The 22,754-nt window shown below is 38.3% G+C and overlaps 1 protein-coding gene across 2 annotated transcripts in view; it reads right to left on the minus strand.

The window, feature by feature from the left end:
* Nucleotides 1-22,754, minus strand: part of zfpm1 (zinc finger protein, FOG family member 1) — a 107,851-nt gene that overhangs the window by 31,918 nt on the left and 53,179 nt on the right. For both annotated transcript variants that reach the window (XM_088614271.1, XM_088614270.1), the window contains exon 3: nt 19,040-19,111. In XM_088614271.1, the coding sequence (XP_088470397.1) occupies nt 19,040-19,111 (72 nt within the window). The remainder of the gene's footprint in view (nt 1-19,039; nt 19,112-22,754) is intronic.

Raw genomic sequence — 22,754 nt, forward strand, 5'->3', positions numbered from 1 at the left:
TTTTCCAAGAGGTCACCAGTTCCCCTGATGTGCCATGATACAGGTGCTACATCAAATAAAGAATATGAACAGAATGCTTATTCATCCAGTTAATTGCCTTGAAGGATGAAATCAAGGTGCTGTTCCTTTGAATGCCTGCCCAATCTATTTGTAGGTCCCAAATAATTTATAGCCCTGTTCTCTCTTCATTGTATTTGGCCTTTAGCACCTGGATTGGTCTTTGGTTTCTTATTCAGATTTGGCTGGTACTCATCACAAAGGACGGGTAACTTAAGAGGAGAGGACGGTCCCCAGGACAGAGCTAAGTGAAGACTAAAGACTGCAGGCAGGCCACCAAACAGGCCTTAGGTTTGACCAGCAATTTTTTTTCATCCATTTTCAGTTGCAGTTCTTAGTCAGGTCTTCTTGAGGGGAGTCAAGACACCACACTGGAGATAACATATTAGCTGTAATCATAAATCCCTAACTTTCCAAGAGGACAGATAGAGGCTATTTTGTAACAAATGTTTCTTTTGAGTGCACCAAATGAGACAGGAGTAACGATGATAAGCCAACTTTGTAATGATTTTAAGATAGCAAGACAAGAAACAGACCCACAGATCTGAGGGCAGTGTCTCAAAAACAGCCTTTGGAAGTTCATATTCATGGGTTTTAAAACAGCGTGGATAACTGGTTTCTGTATCTCTGGGTGCAGTTATTTATGCAGCACCTGTTCATTGTCAGCACATGGCCAAAGAAACGAAACACTATTTCAGCTTGCCTTTCAAACTTGAAACTATTATCCTTCAAATTAATGACAAGCCCTAAAAGTACTGTTTTTTAAACAAACATTCCTAAACCCAAATCTGAAGCTCCCATCACACAGACTAAATCCATCAAAGGCAGCTTGACTACCTGAAGCAATCCAGTTGCCTTCAATGTAACCTGTTGCAGTAATCACATCTCGAATATGATAGTGGGCTCTGTTAATAGTTGCCAAATTAAAAAAGGAGTTTAAAGACCAGCTTCATTTCAGTGTTGTAAATTGTGTAGAGTGTTTTTTTATCAGCCGCTTGCCCTGTTACATTTATAATCTCTTATAATTTTCCTTTCCCTCCATGGAAAGTAACAATGCCCAGCACCCTTATCAATAGCATTGCAGCGATGAATCATTTGGGGTCTAGTTACTCAGCAGCTGTCGATTTTACAACTTAAGACAATAAAGTAATCTCTCTATCATTAATGGAATGACTAATGTAATTACCAGCCGAGGAGATTAAGCAGGATCAAGAAAAAAAAAGGCAGTGCTGTCCTCCTTTTTGCCAGTTTGTGTAGAAAATCAAGGCAGGTTTTAGTTCTTTGAGTCTGGGTTTCATTCAAAATGGCATCAGGGAATATTTCTTTCAACCACATCTACAAAGACCTTTTCTCTGAAGGGTTAATAGTACTATACATCCATTATCAGGAAGCTGCTTATCCTCATGAGAGCTGCAGCAAGTAAGAGCCTATCCCAGAAGCCTTGGGCGCAAGGCAGGATGTGAAAGCCAATGACTCCCCTCCTGTACAGGACACTAGTCTATCATGGGACTAAAGAGATATGGACAATTTGCATCTCGTCTGATCTTAGCAGGTAACCAAGGCTGTGCCTGCTCAGGACAGGGGTGAGAGAGCTCTGACGGAATATTAGGATGCTACTGTGAATGGAGGTGGTGGAGCAAAGGGAGGAGCTCTTTCCTCTGGACCGAGTGTCTGAGAACAGTGACCGGGGCACCTGTGCTGATGCAGTGCCTTCATGAAACTAGGAGTAGGCTACTCCAGTTCTGGAGTGACACATTTGTTCCTACTTTTCAGTCGATCCCAGACTTCAATGACATAATCAAACTAATTAACTGGATAAAAAAGTCAAACCGACTGGTTCCCAGGTCTTAATCGGATCCTAACTGAACAGGAATGTGGCACTTAAAACCCACATTGCTAGATTCTGCATAAAACCAAGGTCCTAGACTCCTTGGTGATTAAAGAATGCCATTCGTAATAGGTATTACTTGAATTCCACTCTAGATGAAGGGACTTCTCACGTCTGCCCCTGATCTGTCATTTAGTGCAGCTGCTAGTATATAATGTCACCCCTCTCTGTATACAGTCAGGTCTCAGCCTATATGTAGAGAGCTTTGTGATGCAGACTTGTATGTAGGGCAGCCACAGCCTCAATTTAACTGGTTGAACCTTTTATTGAACTATGTAAAATGCTGAAAGTCAGAACAAAAAAAAGAATCTGAAAGCAGGCATTGAGACTGAAACATACTTGTACTTCCATGCACTTAAACGTTAACATCATCTCTGAAGAAAAAAGATTTATTCAAGGTGTTCAGCACAAACTAGCCCTGAAGAGCTTTAGGTGTCTCAAGGAAGAGAAAGAGTTTAAACAGAGTGCAGACAAACCAGTCCAACAGCCAGTGTCTATTTTTGACAAACAGGTAAAATCCAGACCAGAGCCACTGCAGCTCACTGAGCCAGAGCTCTTCCTGCTTTCTGCAGAGTTAAGTGCACTAGAGACCCCCCCACCAGGGATGGGACACCAGGCCATTGCAGGGATTACCTCCAGCAGTGCTGGTCCTGTTAGACTTGGGGCAAAACATCTCACTCAAGGGTGTCTCCTGCAGGCACTCAAACCTACAGCTTATGCCACCCCTATTTATAACAGAAAAAAAGCTGTAATCAAATAAATTGAATACAAATTCATCTGACACATGGATATTTTGCTTTACCTGCTGCTAAGCTCATCAGGCCACGTGAGGTTCATGCAGTATTTTTGAAAATACATCCACAAATCCATATCACAAGCAGCACTGGCCACTGCACTGCTGCTAAAGGCAGTACCTACTCAAACATTTTGCCAGCCTGCAGATTTTGAGTGAGCATTCTTAAGTCCTGATCTGAAAGAAATGTATTAAAATAAAGAAAAATGTGTAATCCACTTAAAAATAAAACCTTTTTTCCTTTAAGCATGCCCTGGAAGGAAATACTGAATCATGCTTTGCATCCTGAAGCATAAACCAAATCCCAACCAAAGTCTGCACCGAAGCAGGGGACACGCACAAGACGGACCATAAGACATCTCCAGCGATGGATGCTTAAAGGGTGATTTGTACATTGTCATTCATTCACAACTTCCAACTGTTTCCGATCAAACGGGGCAGAGAGAGACACTGAAAAAAATCTGGTGAGTCTCCTTGTAAAAAAACACAAAATCCAATTTCTGGAGCAGCGTTCATTTAAGCTTTAAACTTTCCAAAACTGATTTGTGGGAGCTCTTTTAAAAAACCTTTAAATGAAATTGTATTATTCTGATACAATCCATGGAGCAGACTACAATGAGGTTTATTAGCTGTAAAGATTAATGCAGTCTTAAAATCAAACCCACTTAGAAAACAGAAGATTGGACCATTGTACACAAGAACGGATATCTGAATCAAAACATGCCGCTCATTTGAAACTTGAGATCTATCAATAGTGTTTAGACTTTAGCCTCCAGCCATCTTGTATTAGCAAAACAAACAAAGCTTTCCTGTACAGTATGTGCAATCAAAAAAACAAACAGAAGATCGAAGACAAACTTTGCTTCCTTGATGTCTAATAAGTTTTGCATTTCTAAAAACCAGGAGCTGAATAACCTTCCTCTATCCTGTATAGACTTCAATGACAATGATGCTAAAAGCTGATGATCTGTGACAATGGTACCTCAAATTTAAAATGACTCTCCAGTGGAAATGTTTTGGAAACAATGGGGCATAGTATGTATTTTAGAAAATGTAAAATATTTGCATTTTAAAATTAAAAAAATACGGAGGAAAAAAGAACATTTAACACGCAAAAAGAAATAATAATCTCAACAAACTGATCTAATGCACTTATAGTTCAGAATCAGTCATATTGAAAAAGCTAATATAAGCAAAAAATCTTCAAAAACCTATAGTTTAAATTTCTATTTTAATTCCTGTTAGTCAAGCTTGACCCAGGCAATTCTCCTTTGTGAAATCGGTCTCGAGCATTTCCCACAAGAGGCTAAAAACCATTTTAATAACTGTAAGCAACTTATTGATTTTCCACTCCTGTGACCCTGACTTTGAAAGTTTCCATCATTATTACCTCACCCAGCCACTAGGTGTCATTATAAATAAAACTTTAAAAAAAACAGAAGCCCCCTGAAGCACACATACCACACCAAAATAAAGCATCCTGATAGAACTACATATTGGGGAACAACATTGCATAATTGAGCAACTGTTATGCCTATTGAGCAATACGCAATAATGAAACTGCACTGATCGCTTCAGTCATGCAAAGAGTTTTTTATTATCCCAGTTGTATTACATGCAAATGAAGCAGTGCAGCTCGAGTTTTTCCACCAGCGGTTTTATGTAAAATAGATCTCTTCTGTCTTCAGATCTCACACTCTAGGAGATGCCTGACTACAGACTCATGAATTAAGCTCCCTGTTATACAATCCTTGGCATCCCCTTGCCCACTCCCCCTCCCCTCCCTCTATCTCCGCTAATTGATTTTTAAAAAGACCATTGTTGATATCAAATGAGAAGATCACTCCCGAGCTATTGATTTTTTGACACAGTACAACAGAAAATCTTTATCTGTGCGCACCTCGACCCTTGCTAATAGGTGGGGTTTCACCTTAGCCGAATGACAAATTCCACATATCATGGGACTCAGCAATTCGACTTTTTTTAATTTACCACCTTCTCTTTTTAATGGAGCCCAGGAAAGGAGCCTTGTTTCCTGATCCCTGCCGCAAATTCTACTAAAGAATTTAGGGAGAAATACATATCTCAGAAAAACAGTCAAAATAAGAGGTGAAAGCAGCAATAATGTGCTTTAATGAAAGAGGAGAAAAATGGAAGCTGTCTATAGTGTTAAGAAAAACGAGTTTCTGAAAGGCCAACAGGTGTTTGGTTTTGGACAGGACCCGGCATATCTACACATCTACAGTATATCAGGTTTTAGTCCACTTCAACAACACAAATGTCGTCAGACACTCACAACTTAAAGTTCAGCTTCACTTCAACTTCACTGCACTGAAAAACATGGGAAACAAAGTGACAGCATCAATTGGCTCTTTTTAAATGATTCTACAGAGCACAGGCTTCACAATCCAACGACCTGTGGTGAGCTAGCAGCCCAGACGTAGAAACTGCTATCACATGCGTGTACTGTAACAGAGTTTGAATTTTAAAATACAATCCCACTGACAAAGGCAGAAAGGTGCAATGCTTTAAGCCTGGGCTTTGCACGTTAGAATTTCATTGAGAATCACTGAAAATATCATTGTACGTTTGGTATTTTTTATAAACAATACAACTGTGGTAAAATTGTGTTTTGCAATTTGCAATTTTGTTTTATTTAATTGTTTTAGAGTGCTTTGGTGTGCATGGACACCTTTATGTGCATCACCACTGCCACAGAGCATTAATAGTGGACAACAATGGACAACAGGAGCATCTGGAGCAAATATGTTAAAACCCCTCTAGCTTATTTTGGTAAGCTTTGGTAATTACATCAGTGATTTTTCTTATTGTTCTGGATTCTAGTACTTTTGACAAGGTGTTGTTAAGGAATACACATTCTATTCAAATGTGAGGAGTGACCATATTATTAGTTCGAAGTGTAAATCCAATGTAAGTTGATTCCTATATAAATGTACAGTATGTTATGCATTTCAAATCTTTGTGGGTGTAAACTTCCTGTTCCATGATTGCACAAGATCTGAACACCCATTTGTTAAAACGTCAATGGTTAAAAATATAAAAATCCTTTGGTTCTGAGTTGGTTTTTGAGTTATAATGCATTTTAAGTTTAAGTGGTTAAAGTATACTGTATGTGCTTAAAGTCCCCTCTGTTGCTTAATTACAACTATGGCTCAAAAATATCGTATTTATAAATTTGGGAATTTCTTTAATTTAATATGAAGTGTTTTTGTGATATAAAAGTAAAATATACAGCAGCAAGAGCTCTTCTCCCTCAGGTATCAGAAACAATGTGACCTCTCTCTGAAGTTCCTGAACCTAACCACTCAGTACTCACACTTAACACTTCCCAATGTCCTAACATGCAATGAAATCAACCATATTTCTTTTACGTATTTATAAAGATAGCTAACCACTACACCTGACAAAACAATAGCCTTTTTCTCTGTTATCATATTACATTATCATGGAGCAGTAATCATGTTCTTTCAGGTCCAATGCTTTCTTAGAAATAATGTCAGTTGAAGGATACAGACAAGATAATTAGGAAATTATTATTTGTATATATATAGGTAATCCTGTCATTACATGAAAGAAAAACAACCCATTCAATGAACAGTACTGAACCCCAGTATCATACTTATCTCTCTGTAGATTTTTTTTTACAGAAATGTTCGCCCTTCTAAACAATTTTTCTGACAATTGTTTTAAATAAATTATTTGTCATGGTTGACTAAATTAAGCAAGGACATAACTGTGTTGTTAAACTGCAATATGGCAACTCTGATAAAGTCATTTATTTCATCATGCACATTTTCAGTTCTCCCTTGTCGATATCTTCAGAATCTAAAACAAATTCCTGCAGTTTTGTGAACTATGTTCAAGTTGGACTGTCAAGCCTGCATACGATCACGCCCAATGTGTAAGCATGCCTTGTGTCTTTAAAACAGGATCTTCCCTTTACCATGAAGATAACAATAATTAACTTGACATTTCTGTTCGCATGGAGGCAGTACACTAGGGATTTCTGATTTTTAAAAACATTTTTTAGTTAATTGCAGCTGTTAATGACAAATGAGTCTGGGTCGTGTCAGTGGGATCAAGCTTTTCAGCCTGGCTGTGACGGACTGAAGCCTGATCTTCGAGAACAGGTGGACTGGGACTGTATGTTGAATCTCACAGATGGAAAATTTGCACCCCTTTTAAAAAATATATTTTTAGAGGGATAGAAAAGGAAAGCCAAACAAGAAAGTAGTAAGAAAAAGGAATATGTTTCAATTTTGAAGAAGAGGCATTCATTTTTCTAAACAATCCCATTGTCTGCCCTTTAGACGATGAATGTGGACTCAGTGCTCTGCAAACACCTTAAAGGGATTTTGCTTTGCTTTACTGGCGTCACTCAACGTTCTTCCTTTATAATGAAGACGCCACTCGTTGGCTTGACGTCTCGAAGCCGCTGGCTCCAAAAGACAGGCGCAATGATGAGTTTCGAAAACCCGTTCTAGAAGCAATGGCCGGACCCCGAGGAGGAAAAAGGCATGGAGACCGGAAATGGGAGCAGGAGGAAGAAAAGAAACAAGCTGGGAGAGGTTAGGTGGGAATACTGGGTGAGGTGGGAGGATAAGTGAAGGTAAATGATACTAGGATGCCAGCAGCCAAGTCGAGCGCTTCCTGCACTGCCAAAGGAAGGTAACAACTTGATAACCTTTGTTAAGTGTCCTGCCCAGTCCACTCAGGACGGACAGTTGCCATGGCAGTGCTCCAGGGGTAAGATCTGCTTAGAGACACTTCACTAGAACCAGCACAATTTTCTCTCGATTCCACAGGAACGAGCAGGATTGGAGGTACTGTAAGTCAAAAGTCACCGAGAAGAAAATCCATCTGATCTAATCAGCTGCGCACTGTTTTCCAAGACATCAACCTTGCTGTATCTGTTAGGCACAAGAATACTTTGTTCGCTGACCCAGAACAGAGAAGATAAATTCAGTCGCAACATCAAACATCATTTTCATTGGTGTTAAAGTTGGAGGAGACAGCTCTGCAATGCATGGGCCAAAACATGCAATCTAGATCTGAGTTTGCCAGGCTAAGATAAGAAAAAGGTAAACTGCTCTTGTGCTTTTTTTTCTTGCAAAGATGAAATGATTGTCAAATCCTACAAAAGTTTTTATTGTGTTAAAGATTCTAACAGGATTCTAAGACTAAGAGTTCCAATCCAGCCTAAGCATGGAACATTTAAATAAGATATTTTCTTATTTAAAAATAATTTCGTAAAAGTACCTGTAATTGATGTGGAACTAATAAATGAGTAATGGAATACACTTTAAAAGTAAGTCTTTTAAAACTACCTTATCAACAGATTGTTTGCATTTTCCATCCTTTGTGGAACCAGAACTGAGGGAACACAGGCATGCACTGCAGAGAGAACAGGGTTTGTCTTCAGAAATCTGTATTATTTCATCAAAACAACCAGCTACCATTCATGCTCTGAGCACAAACAGAAAACTGTCCAAAGGCTGTGCAAACCTTAATACACAGAATTTCTGTGTATGAAATCTCCATTTCATTAACAACGCTCACACTATTTCTGCAAAACAAGAGAATTTGTATATGGCTGAACGAAATTCAGAGCACAAGTGGAATTCAGTTTGATTACAACCATTGTCATAACTGACAAAATCACAAAATGCAAATTTTGTATCTGTTGAAAAAACACATGTACATTAATATTACTTCAAAAGAAACCACATATACTGCATGTTATATTCAAATACTTGTATAAGTCTTTGAATGATATTAGCCTGTTAATAAAAATTCCCCGGTATTAAACTGTGCCCTACTCCTTTAGACTCCTGACCCTTTTTCTTAGCATGCAATTAGAAAAACCAGAATACAAAATTATCATTCTAATGCAAGTGTGCTTTAAGTATTAGGCAGATGATGTTTTACTATGTATTTTTGTGGTTATGTGTGTTTACATAACGACAAAGTATAAGCATACTGTAGACATGAAATTAAAAAATTGGTGCCCCCTTCTTTTTCACCCTTTTATTTCCATTTCTTCAGCAAATACCGCAGTGTTTGAGAATAAAGTTGTCTATACAGTTGGACCTACACTACTCGAAAAATAATGAAACCTCTATAGCATGGAATTTGATGGATAATCATAAATATTTGAAAAATCAGAGAGAAGTGAGGCAAAGGGCAGGTCGGGTATTGGCCTTGTGTGTCTTACTTCTTACTTCCCTTATCCTTCTGTCACAACTTCAGAATTGGAAATTAAGGACCTAAAAAACTGAACCTGCAAATGTATTATGAGCACAACACAGAATAACAAGATACTTCTTTACATCACAGGCGATTGATTTTTTTTAGCAACACTCACTGCTGGTCCTCTAATTGTCCCATTCAAACCATTCAACACTGTACTGTACATTCCGCTGGTATCGAGGTTTTTCTGTGTATTGTTTTGTCCTGTGTATTCAATAAATGCCCTGAGATTATTTGTAACTACTGTCCTACCTGTTTCTTTGCTAACAACATACATTTCACTGCTGAACAAAACCTTTACTGTATAGGCAGACTAGTATGAATTCGCAGTTTAAGATACAATGGTTTGAATAGATCTATTTCATGTAAATATCTGATCAAACAACCCCAGGAGTTAAAAGAAAAGGGCAGACAGAAACGATATTCACATTCCCCCATAAAACACAAAATTCCTGGAATTTTCCATGTTCTCACTTAACTTAAGTAGTACGATGATTCTGTTCTCAAGAAGGAAGAATTTCTTCACGGCCAGGTGTCTTACATCACAAAGAACTTCCAGAGAAATAAATGGCATTATTTTTCCCCAGTGGGATTTCAGTGCTTGTACCTGCTAGAACTAGGTGTATAACCAAATTAATAACTGAAAACTACGATTGTATCTATTTGCTCAGCAGATACCCTTATCAAGGTGGCAGGCAGAATATACAATTATATATAAAGCAAATATATAATAATTTAATCAGTCATGATTAAATCATTAGGCCACATCTGACATCTGTTCACCCTTATGGTTCACAAGAAGAGTCCGTCTCCTCCTTCACTTACATACTGTATTCAAGTTGTTTTTGGCTGTGGAGCATTCATCCACTACACAGCTCTGCCGAAATTGCTCTGATGTCAAACATAACCATTCAAATCTATGCTTCAGGAATGAGTGCTAGCAAAATTGGTTGCTTTACTCCAAAAAATAAACAGGGCAAAAAACAGGGCAAAAATACACACGCAACCAAATAATGGCAGGTTAATCTTATTGTCTCTTCTGCCTTCTGCACATACTCTTACACGAGTCACGCTGGTCTCTGCTGCTGCTGCTCTGTTGGAAGGAAGTGCGGTAGGGAAGGAAAATAGAGTTGCACAAGGCCCTGATACCCATTACCGAAGAAAGGTTTGTTGGCACCTGTGTCACAAAGATATAGAAAATGTCACAGAAAATGTAATTTTCTGCCATTCAGCCTGGAAAATGGTTTATGCTACAAATTTCTTCTAGATTGACAGAGACTAAGCACAAGAAAGCATCAGAAAATCAGTAGGGACCCAGACATGAGAACATAGAAGCAGTATAAATAAAAATGAGAGAAAAAAAGACCTTAAGCACTTTCTCTTTTAGAACTTACAAGCAGAAAGTCACCCTGTGTTAAGTACTCTGTACTATATACAAAATGTCCAGAAAACCTGCATCGGGAAATTGAAAAAATGAGATATGTTACATTACATCATCTTATATTTTTAATACCAACATTAAATATTCAATACCAAGCAGAAAGGTCAAACAAAACCTGTGAATTCCCTTTCATGTACTAATGTCAATTTAAAAACAGTACCACGTGTAGCCAGGTGTGACAGTCACTGGATCTGAAGCCCAAGGTGACTTGCTCTGGACAGTACAGACGTGATTAGAGACAAGTGCCAGCAGGCAAAGAAAAGGTCTTTAAAAAGTCTTCCCCCTCCCATCATATTTTGTTTAATTTAAATGTTTTATTATTGTTAATAATGAAGAGTGCTCAACACAGAAGACCGAGCTATTTGCGAGATTTTGCCACTATAAGGTGGGGGGAGTAAAATGGGAATGTTGTTAAGGCTGGTATTAAAGAGATAGAAGTGGGGACTCACTGAAATCCCAAGAAACAAGGGAGGATGTGGTTCTTGCTGCAGTGAACACATCCCGAGATACAGGAGTAATCATGATATCCTGTCCCGGAAAGTACTTCACATCACTGATGTAGCTGCGCTTCTGATAGCAAATGGGATGGCTGTGAAAAATGTTCCTCTAGATTACCAGCCAGGCCTATCAATCATCTAGTGGGAAGAGAGTGACAGAGAGAAGAAAATAGTTTTGAAAGGATCCCGGCAAGCTGCGGGTGGTAACGTTAACACTTGCCTGGCTGCTGATACCCAGGGCTATGTGTCAGAATGCTCTGAGAAGAAAGCCCTCCCAGCAGCCCTCCTTCTGCTGAGGCTGTCAGCTACAGTCGTCCCGCCATTACACGCCTCTTGACACGAAAAACATACAGGGCGAATCTGGGCGGCTTCCTTCAGCTCTAGAATTTCTTCATTTGTAATTCAAAAAGACACCTTAACATCCTAGTTTCATTTGCTAAAAAAAAGCTTTAAATTGTTATTTTACTGTATATTACATGCAATTCTATATCACACTTTTTTCTTGGTCTATAATTCTCCCTTTCGCTTCATTTTCTGCTATTTGCTCCTTAACCGCAGTAGAAAATGACACAAAATCCTGAAGCCAGACCATGTTTGATTGGATGATTTTATTACATATATCTGTACGGATATTGCTGGGTCTCTTGACCCGCTGTATGATTCAGGCAGCATGAAAGTCAATTCAAAGCCAGATGTTTAGAGTACAAGGCCAACACTGTACAGTAGCTATGCATCTGCATGAAATGCAGCATAAGAGGACATCTACTTTCCCTTTAAAAAGGGCCTTTTGAGAATCTACTTCTGGAGCCTGATGCCCTCTATGCCAGATGATTTCAAAGTGAGATGAATTCAGTCTGGCCGGCGAAGGGAGCAAGGGTTAACGCACATATTCTGGAATCCTGCAGGAAGTTCCGAGCATTTTATCTGCAGTTCAAGGAGCCAAGTTATTTGCCAGGAACTGCTCGTCTTCTACGTGCCAGGGAATGACCCGGATGTGCAAGAGCTTTCCTGAGCTGTATATTACAGCTGATGTCAGGGGACAAACTAACATCCATCCTGCCATTTCTGCTCTGTCCACGCAAAGACAAAGGCAGACACCAGATGTTTTTCTTCATCCTATAACAGCCTTCAGAATCACAAATGCTCACACGTGCAACCTAATTGAAAAGGGATACAGCCCCATAAAGTCTAATGCATTGTCTCGTACATACACTTTTCCCTTTTTGTAAATAAAAATAGATGCACCCCCATAATGACAGAAGCAGGAGGGATGTGGGCACCATACTATCAGATAAAGGCTTGTGGTCGCTGCAGTCTAATTTAAACCTCAAATACTGAGCTGCGCAGTATTTTATGAAAAGTTAAAGCACAATTAAGCAACAGGTGCCTGATCAATTAAACAGATAGAGCTACCAACTTCAATATATCTAACAGCAAATCAAACAACAGATAACGCTGAAGAGCCAATGGGGCTTATGTAAAGAATCATAAACATTTACAAAAATGATGCAGCCAAAACATCTGCACATAACCAGTAACCACAGCTATCTCAGTACAGATATATAGCAGGTTAACAATAAACCACTAAAATAGCTCTTGGAGGGTGTTGATTGCAAAACTGACATTGAAACTAAATAAACAACTCCCAGAGTTTCACAAGACAAAGATTTTTACATCTCTTTGTCCTTGTTATGAAAAACAGGCAAATTGCATTCTTGTTGATTCTTTTTCTGAAAACAATGTATATTTATACAGTACATTGACACAAGTATCAGACATAGAAATTCCTATTGGCAGATAGTTTTTTTCTAAAGAAAATACCATCTAGAATTGCCCAAACAGCAGAATCCGACAACTCAAAATATACTGCATATAAACTTTTAAGTTAGACTAAATTATGTTCTTCTAAAATAACACGTTTTTCTATTAAAATGCTATATTGGTCAGAAATCAAAAATCATTTTGTGTTGCTTTAACATACTAAATACAGTAACTGTGATGACTTCAGTGCTCGGAAAACTCGATTAAAGTGTTTTTGTTTTCATTTGAAGCAAACATTTTCTTTAAAGTTATTAAAAGGCTTACAAATTCACTACAACTCTACATTCCAAAAACAAAGATCATATAAATTGTTTTAAAACTGTCACCAACTAGATCTAACTAATATGCTTTTAACACTTTAAATAAGACATAAAAATGATTCATTTTTAATTTTTCTGGCCAAAATACTTCAGATGCAAAATAATAAAAACAAGTCTTTGGTTTTTAATACAATATTCTAGAAAAACTATCAAATAAAACAGAAAAAATAAATATAAAATAAGTCAAATAAAACATTGAGCATGCCAGGTACTTGATTATGTCTGCTGAACATCAGGATTATAAATATCAGCATTATTATTTTACTGTTGGACAACTTTGATTATGGACACAAACGTTTTAAAAAATATTTATTGTATTATAAACTGTTTATGGAGGATGCAGAGCAATTTTAACTGTTGTTGGGTGGGGGTACATTATTATAAAAGACTCTCAGAGAACTGTTTTATATCAATTTCCTTTGCTCATAAACCCTGAGTTAATTAAGGAACAAGGTAACTAAAACAAATTCATTGAACAAGAAGGAAAAAGTTGGTGATGATATTCTAACAGATGAAAAAATGTTACTGAACTAGTCACCGAATAACACCTTAAAGTGTATTTGAAAATGAAACACTGGATCCTTGCTTTATGAGACAAATATAAACAGACCAAACTTTCCTCTCTCGTTTTCTTGCTAAAGTCAGCTTTCACTGTTCAATTTTTTTTTTAATACAAGACAACTCTATCATCCTGGGCCTTCATAAGCCTGATGTTTACCTCAGCACGCCTTGTAATCCAAAGCTATCAATAAGGCAGAGTGTAGGCAAAGGCAGGCAAATGACACAAAATAAACACAGCCATGAAATCCGCCTACACATACCAAACTGAAGTCAGAGAGAATAATCGTGATGATCTCTCCCGCCCTGTCCATCAAGTGGAACAGTTTCACATTGGACCGTTGTGTTCTCTTGCTGATAACAAACCTGCAGGGTTTTTTTCTTTTTAAACAATATGAACTTCAAGCACTAGGGGAACTGCACAAGAAAGGATATAAAAATAATAAGTAATTTCATCATTCTAATTGTACCCATTATTAATACAGTTCTGCTACTTTACAAAATACTACACGGACCCAACCAGCCCCTTGCCTCTAATTCAAAAGAGCCCTGCTTGTCCCCTCCCTGCCTGACAGCAGGCTTTGACTGAATGACGATGAGGAAGGCAGGCAGCTTGAAACTAGGTTAGAAAGAACTCAGATGTGCAGTGTGAAATCTTTCCCATGTCTGACTGTCAATTCTGGGAAAGCAAAGAAAGCTAAGGTTATTAGTAGCATGTTAACCCTGAGATTAAGAAATACAGTAATTTCATACTCTGTTTAAATAAAATGTTTTAGGGGTTATAATAACTTACAAAATGTCATTGATTTGGCTGCACAAAATGAAATTTTCTGTTAAGTAATATTTTCAAATTTGATATTTTACAAAACAGAAATATTCACATATACCAAATGGATACTTTTTAAAATGTGTACAATATACAGTAGCAGGTACCATCTAACACACAGTATGAAACCTTTCACCACCAATCATTTAATGAAAAAAGCAGAAAGATGAACATATACAGTATTTATTAAATGTTTCATTCCTCAGTGTTTCACAACAAAAAAATAAATAAACTCTATATATAAGATAAAAACTAGAAGCTAAAATTAAAAATGTATTTAAAAAAATGCTATTTCACCTGTTTAATGGAAGAATTGATTTGAATAACGCTTATTGCATTTTCCTTGTAATTTTCCAGTGACTGGAATTTGCATACACAAAACCCTATAAGCTATAACTGTTGCGTATAGATTAAGGGGCATAAATACAATGTAACTACTCTTAACTGACAGATTTTTGTCATGGGACCTTGTTGGACCATATCTTGCTTCTAGTTTCACTATGAGAAATATGCTATTTGGTGAGGCAATGGACTGACTTCGATTCGAGATGTCACCTCAGTAAGTATGAAAAATAAAGTTAGTGCTCTCCTTTTCCAATGTCTCAACATCTCACTCTTTCCAACGTCTCAGTGGATTTAAAGGGTGCAACAAGTTAGGATTTAAATTGCTGTCCTGATTTTCTTGAATGAATGGTAGAAATCAAACCAAACCATGTTGCTTACACTACACGCGCAAATGCATGCATCCAAAAATATGAAGGCCTAACTCTATTTCATAGCTGCTGGTCCCCCTGCAGAAGGGGAAATCAAGGGGTGATAAAACTCAGCCACTACATTTGTTCATTTTGCATTTTACATAATGTGCTTTAGCTGTTTTGCTGAAACTCCAGGAAAAACGTCCAAAGGCAAAGATGTCATTTCTAAAAGATTTACAAAAACCTCCTTATGTACACACTCCAGATTTTAAAAAGCGCTCAATTTCTTCCCCATTTGTCTGCTTAGCTCTTCTGTTCAAAGAGAACTCCAAATCAAGACTTTTATACCATATTGCACATGGTAAAAAAAAAAAACTTTAATTGTATGTGTTTATGTACTAGTAACCTTGTACTATACTCAATATACAACTATATTATAACTATACTTCAGGGAGAAAAAAGCATTTTCTGTAATGTGCAGGCATTCTTTTATGATTCAATCCAATAACACCCAACAAACTCCCTATAAAACAAAATTCCATACCTAAACTGAGGAAAAAATAGAGAACACAAGCTCAGCAAGCAGTCGCTAGGACGTAAGACCTCAACTTCAACATGGAATTCATTTCATTTACCTCATGTAACAATCTGTCGTCCAATTTAAGGGGACAAGGCAGCAACAATCTTCGCACAGACTAAGGATTATAGCTATCGGCCATTTGCATATCAGAATTTTAAGTAGAAAGAGTATCAAACCCCCCAGCGAGCAAGGTCATTTTAAAGATAATTTTTTTAAATAATTTATTTTGCATATCATACAGCAGACATGTTATAGATTAAATTGTGTCTTTCTCCATTAGGGTTAAGCTTCGCCATATCGCATATCGCCCGATAGTGCATTTTTCTACCTTTTACACTTTTTTTACCTTTAATCTCGTTGGCAAAACAAACAACCGGAATGCAGCAGGGAAAGGTGATTAAGCACTGAGATGAACACTTAAGATGAAATGGTGTTTAGTTTAAACAAAAGCATGTTTACATTTTAACAGGGAAAATGGTCAGGATTAATTCATATGAGATCTTATTTAAAAAGAAGAGTGTCAGCTGCCTTCTTAACATTAATTTAAAGAATATGACTTCCTGTTCACTTTTTTCATTAAAATCTAATTATCCAAGTTGACTTGCGAGCTTTTAATTTTTACAGAAAACCACGTTCTTGTGAGCTAATGGAATATACATACAGAATGATCTTAAAATGTGTAAATGAATATAACACCACAAATGAAAGCCTTATTACAGAAATAAAAGTTTAATATATACTTTATATATATAATATCAAAAACAAAACCTATACAAAATCAAAATCACTTCAGATTTTAAGAAGGCACAATGGTAAAAAATAAGAATGAAAAAGGTGACTCTGCTGCTTAAAGAAACTGCCATCTGTCATGACTGGACTTCAATATTAAAGTACAGTTCCAGAACGTTTTACCATAAAAGGGTCCTTTTTAATAAAGAAAACACAATCCAAAGACAGTTCACAAAACAATGACAAGAATTTCCATTAAACATCCACCCTCTTAATGAAATACATGTCCACAGCAAAATAAACACATTTTTTTGCCTTCTCCATCATTACGCCACTAGCATGATTTGTACATTTTGGAAATTATGTCCCACAGTGTCAAAGATAAAAGCTTGCCTGTTTTAATTTATTGAGATAAAAAAGCAACTAATATTATGATTGCATTTTCTGTAATTATTTCCCTATCATATTTTCCCTGGATTGGAGCCCTGCTCTGATCTTTACCTTACACACATTCCATTCTTGTCTCAGGGATGTGTTACCTCAACAAAATACACCAAATGTCTTAGAAGAGAGCAAACGACTGTCCGTTTGCTTTTAAATGGAGGGTATCCGCACATAACTCTACCAATGTAAGCACTTATGCAGTGATATTTCTGCCTTAATAAATGAACCATAGAAATCCAGCAGAAGAGGCAAAATAAAAAAAGAGATATTCAGGAAAAAAAACCCACCACCACAACCAATACAAGCAAATTTAGCTTACAGCCGGAGAGAAATAACTGATACAGCAGCGGATTACAAAACCCTTGTCTGTACAAGTCCACATCTTCAGCTCCTTTGCTGCTGACATTAAAAAAGAAGGGGGGGTGGGGGGGAGGGATCTGAACGATAAGAGAAAAATTCAGACTGGTCAAAGTTTCCCTTTTGCCAATCCCACTCCTGATAAATACGAAGCCTGCAGAAGAGCTGATAGAATGCCTATCTCGGCAGTTAGTTTGGAAGGAACACCCTATCGCACTAACATCACTGGGCTGCCATCAACCAGCAACCACACAGCAATTAATATCGCTCCAATTACTGTTATAGGGACAGGCTGGGAAAGGATGATAATGAAACATCTTCACATGAAGAATTAAAAAAAAAAGAAAAAAAACAACTCAGCAAACTTACAGGACTTAAAAGAAATATTGAAGATGAAGAGCTGCTAGCTGATTGCATTCTTTAACCCGCTGTGTTCCAGGAAAGCAAAAAAAAAAACAGACAACAGAATTCCTACTTTCACATTCATGCCTTCATTGTCAGCTTTTTCAAGGTGAAGAATCCAACCCTGCCTTTGCTGCCATTTCAGGCACGCTATAGACAGGCTGTTGAAACAGCATCATGTTTTCAACAAAACTAACTGAAGTACAGTATTGGAAAAGACGCGATAAGCTCTTCAACCTCAGCTTGAGCCAAAGAATGGCCAAATCCAAGCTGGACAGAAGGAGAGTGATAGGGGCATCCTATCACTTAACCCAGCCTCTATTGTTAAGCTCACCTTTGCCCAGTAGCACCAGCATTGCACAGTGATCTCCAACCACTTCACTGCACGTCCTCAAAAACCACCTGTTCAGACTATGTATCCATCCATCCATGTTCTAACCACTTTACTCATTACAGGGCCATTGGCGCAAGAAGGGATACATCCTAAATGGGACGCCAGTCCATCGCAGGGCAGACACAGACTCTGACACACACACAGTCACATCACAGCCAATTTTCCCAGAAGCCAATTCACATGAACAGACTCTGTAGTGTCCGTACAAACAGCATATGTGAGGGATGTACCTCTCTTCCAATCAGTCCTGTACTGGACTGTGCTGTGTGCAACATGGTAAAAACAAGCAGCTCGAAGGTGGGAGGATCAGATGGGTCTGCCAGTACTCCCTCATTCTCCTGTGTGTGGTTGCAGGATTTGAAAGCGCACACATGAAAAAAGATCTGAAGTAATTTATGGTTGCTAAAAAAATAATCTGTTACGCCCAACTTATTCAATGAGAGTACCAGTAGCACCTACACAAGAACACATCACTAAATTTAAAAGGAGAACTGTAAAATGTGATCTAAGTTATAGTTTTTAACAACTTAAACCGAACCTTCTGTCACCTTGAATTTATGTTTTGTCTGCCATACCAACAATTCATTGCTAAAAGGAACAGAATGTCAATGTCATTTTCCGTTCCACAAATTCCCTCACAATGTCTGTTCAATTAAAATTTAGAAAACTAAAAAAAACTATTATTAATGCTGCAAACAGTGCATTAGCTACTACTGTATTGTCCATTTTCCATTCCCTCCCAATGTTTACAAAATGCCTTTTACAAAAGAAGCAGAACAAATATATTAGACGAAATCTGACTTTATTTCTTTCCTGTCAGTGAATTCACACTAGGTGTAGTATGTATGTATGAGTGTCTTGAGTTGTGTCTAACCTGTATTTTCTCAAATAAATTATTGGACATGTTGACTCATGCAGACACTCTCAGGTTGCCAATAATATACACTGTAATATAAAGGGGTCTCACCTGGGCCACTCCAGTGGGGCTCCTTCTCTTCTTGCACCTCAGGTGTGCCAGGTGACTCATTTGTAGTTGGTTCTGCAAAGGCGAGAAGAGACAAACACAAAAAGAAAACAGAAAATGTGTTATAAATGTGAAGGTGGGCTATGGGACCAAATGGAAGAGTAGCTAATTTCGAGCTGTGTTTAAGAATGGTACAAGTTTTGATATAAGGAGTATTCAGACGTATGTCATGAGTTCTCAGTTTTTTTTTAATATCTTTTCACATTGTATCATCCAATTCTTATAACAAAAGCTCTATAAAAGGTTAGCAAGCCAAAACATTGAGGCCACCCTTCAGTGTAAATGATTAATAATTAATTGCATTCCTATATGGATTTTCATTCCAAATGTTTTCAGAAGTAATTTACACATAGGAGAGAGCCAACTTGATCTACCACTGAAGTGCAGCATTCACTCAGTGACAAGTGGCAGCCCTTCTACAACTGCAGCCCCAATCTACAGCAGATGTGAGATACAGCAGACGGGAGAAATTGCTTCACCAATTGATTTAAGGGAGAACTTTTGGTAGGCCAAATTGTACAGACCCAGAGCTGAATTTAGCAAGGACACCAAGGTTAAAGCTCTTACTATTCCGAACAGCGCCAACAAAGAAATCAGGACTTTGGTTTAATGTTGCATTCGAAGGATGGCAGCTCCTACAGCATAGTGTCTGTCCCCTGTCACTATACAGGGGTTTTCAGATAGAAGAGTGTCATCTACCAGTTCAGCAATTCCAGTTTCAGCATCACCCTTGCTTTCTTCAGTGGTTTCCCACCCCAGTAATGATGAGGCCCAGCCTTAGTTAACTTCTGGTTAAGTAGCCTTATGTCATCACATGTTAACCACCCATTTGGTCACATTGCACAATAATTAAAAATATACTGAACTTTCAAAGATGCATCAATTTGAACTAAAAAGACAGTTATTACATATATAAATCAAAATTGTATTGAATAGACATTTCACAGGCAAATTTATTTTGCCGAATAACATTTGTCATCAACGCAGTACCTGCTGTGAAAATCACAGGCTAGTAGCGCGTGTAGTGACTGCTAGTAGCAACACATAATTTGGACCAAATCGCTAATACTGTCTTGTGGGACCCATTTCTCTCGGAGAGCCTCGGCAAACATGTTCCTGTTCACTGGTCTCTGAGTCCTAGGTGCTACAGGTTGTCCCAGCTCATTCCACAACGGGGCTCAGCTCTGGCAAGCAGGGCTTCCGCAATATGACTTCCAGATAAGAATATACCGTAATAAAGATTACACACAAGAGGTAACCATTTGGCCCATGTGGCCTGTTTGGTAGACAGTAGCTAATAGATCCAAGAACCTAATCCAGCTGTTACTTGAAAGACCAGGATGGTGGATTCAACCACATGCCTGGGTAGCCTCCTCCACGCGCCACATTCTCATCCCACGAGAAAGCTGGTTACCTTCACAGTAGAATGTGAAGGAATATTTACTCATCAGGATGAGCCTGCAGGAAGGGCAGCAGGTGCCCTGAGGTAACTGGTCCTGTACAGTTGCGTCGTCATCAATCACTACAAGAGCCGTTTCTGTAGCATCTAAACCAGTGATTCACAGAAATGAAGGTTGGGAACCACTGAACTAGAGGAGTGTGCCCTAGCCTTACATATTGAACTCCCCATCAAACTTGGAGAGGTGTCTTGACTTGTGGTCTCCCAAATTGTGGCCTATGATTGACAGGCTGTTGGACTGTGAAGTCTTGCCAGGTTAGAAATTGCTGGCTACAAACTCACTAGATGTTAAGTAATCTTGTGCTGACTTCAGTCCAGTATCCAACATAGACATATTATGAAGGCATTGTTCTCTGGTTCCTTTCTGTTTGCCATCTTGATTTTCACCAGGCTCGACACTGAACCTCCTCACCTGGTCTCAAATTACTTTCTGATGCGACGTATTGCTAACACAACAGTCAAAGTCACTCCAGTGTATCACTGTCAGTGGTGAATGATTAATTAATCCAAATTTAGAAAGTGGGCTGAAATACAGAAAAGAGTCCACGACCTCTGCAAAACAGCAGAAAACAACATTTCTTCCAAAATACCAGAGAAGATACTGGGTAGGTACTAAGTAAAATGAGAATCAACATATAGTAGTTTATGTGCATGTTATGTAATTCAAAGTGTGTTTGAAAAAGACTACGTAAGCACATCACCTGCTCTTTTAAAGTGTTAAGAACCTTCGGTCCACATGATGTTACTCTCTTATTTCATTTCAGATATTTCAGCAGCTTTGGGGATTACCTACAGTATTTTCATTTTGTCAGTACCCACCATTCATTATGCTTAACTCTACAGCTCCGCCACTTAAAACGTACCACAACAGCAGAGAGATTGGTGCAAGTGATTTCAGGACCGAACAGAAAACCTTATCGGAAGACAAAACCTCTTTCTCTTGTGCACTGATCGACACGATTATTGTCGAGACGGCCTACTTGCCACTCCAAACGTAATGATGCATGCAGTGAATTCATAGGGACCGGATGATGGCTATTTTCTGCATGAACTACAGGAACAAATCCCCCCTCCACCTGCCTTTCCCCCACCCAGCCTCTGATAAAACACCTATCTGTTTAGACAAGGGCCACAGTTGACTGCACAAAGGGCATGTTTGCTTTTACATTCTCACTCCGATAACCACTGATAATTCAATCGATACATGCCATAAACTGCTCCCTCATGTGACGTCGTTAGCGTTCACATTATTAATATTAGAGACAAAGATGCGATTTGCATCAAACAAAATCAATCCCCCACCCCTCCTAACTCCTCCTGGTTCACAAAACAGTCCCATTATTTCCAGCTATAAATCAAAATGAATGGCATATTGATTTTATCCTGTAGCAGTATGCTGCAGGAGCAGAACTGGAACACCAGTTATTGCTTTTAATATTATCTACCTATCAACTTTATCAAGAAGGCTGGTACCAGGCACAGCAGAGGCTAAAACTTCCAACTCCCTAACCTCAGTGAGCAGCAAAGCTCTCCATCTGATAAGGCTTCTTAACTTCCTTTTAATGCTAGCAGGGCAAAGTCTCCTAACAACTGTAACACCAGCTCCTGGAACCATTCCAAACTTTTTAAAATAAATCTCTACTTTTCTTTTTCACAAAACCTCCTTCCCTGTCCAGCTCTGGAAAAGCCCCTACATTTCGCAATATCTCAGGTCTTCAACAGAATGATTCTGTGATACGTACAAAACAGAAAGTGTTTCTCGGTGACGCGTCTATTGTAATCTTCTAAAGGATTAACACCTCAAGCACAGCGCCCTCTCTCTCTTCATATTAGCCACAAATGTAACCGTTTTGAGATAAAGCTTGTTTAAGCAGTATCACCCCAGACATAGGGAGCCATCTTATTTAAATTCTTGATTTGTCTTTCCCCTAATTTCATCTGTCCATAGTATGATAGTGTGGTTAATACGTTACATGCACTCTCTCCAAATGAGCTAATTAGTCATCCAATGTTATTCCAACACCCCACAAAGGACAAACTTCTGCACCCCACATTGTAAAATGCACATCATCCCCAATGTTCATAAATCCTGTTTACTCTACAATCTTCATTGCGGACCACTATTTATTATGAATTAAAACCTGGTTCAACCAGGGGCTTGTATATTACTTGTATAGCAAACTAGGTAGGAAAACATCA

This window comes from Lepisosteus platostomus, chromosome 20 (assembly GCF_059453375.1).
Source record: "Lepisosteus platostomus isolate fLepPlt1 chromosome 20, fLepPlt1.hap1, whole genome shotgun sequence".
Classification (NCBI taxonomy): Eukaryota; Metazoa; Chordata; class Actinopteri; order Semionotiformes; family Lepisosteidae; genus Lepisosteus; species Lepisosteus platostomus.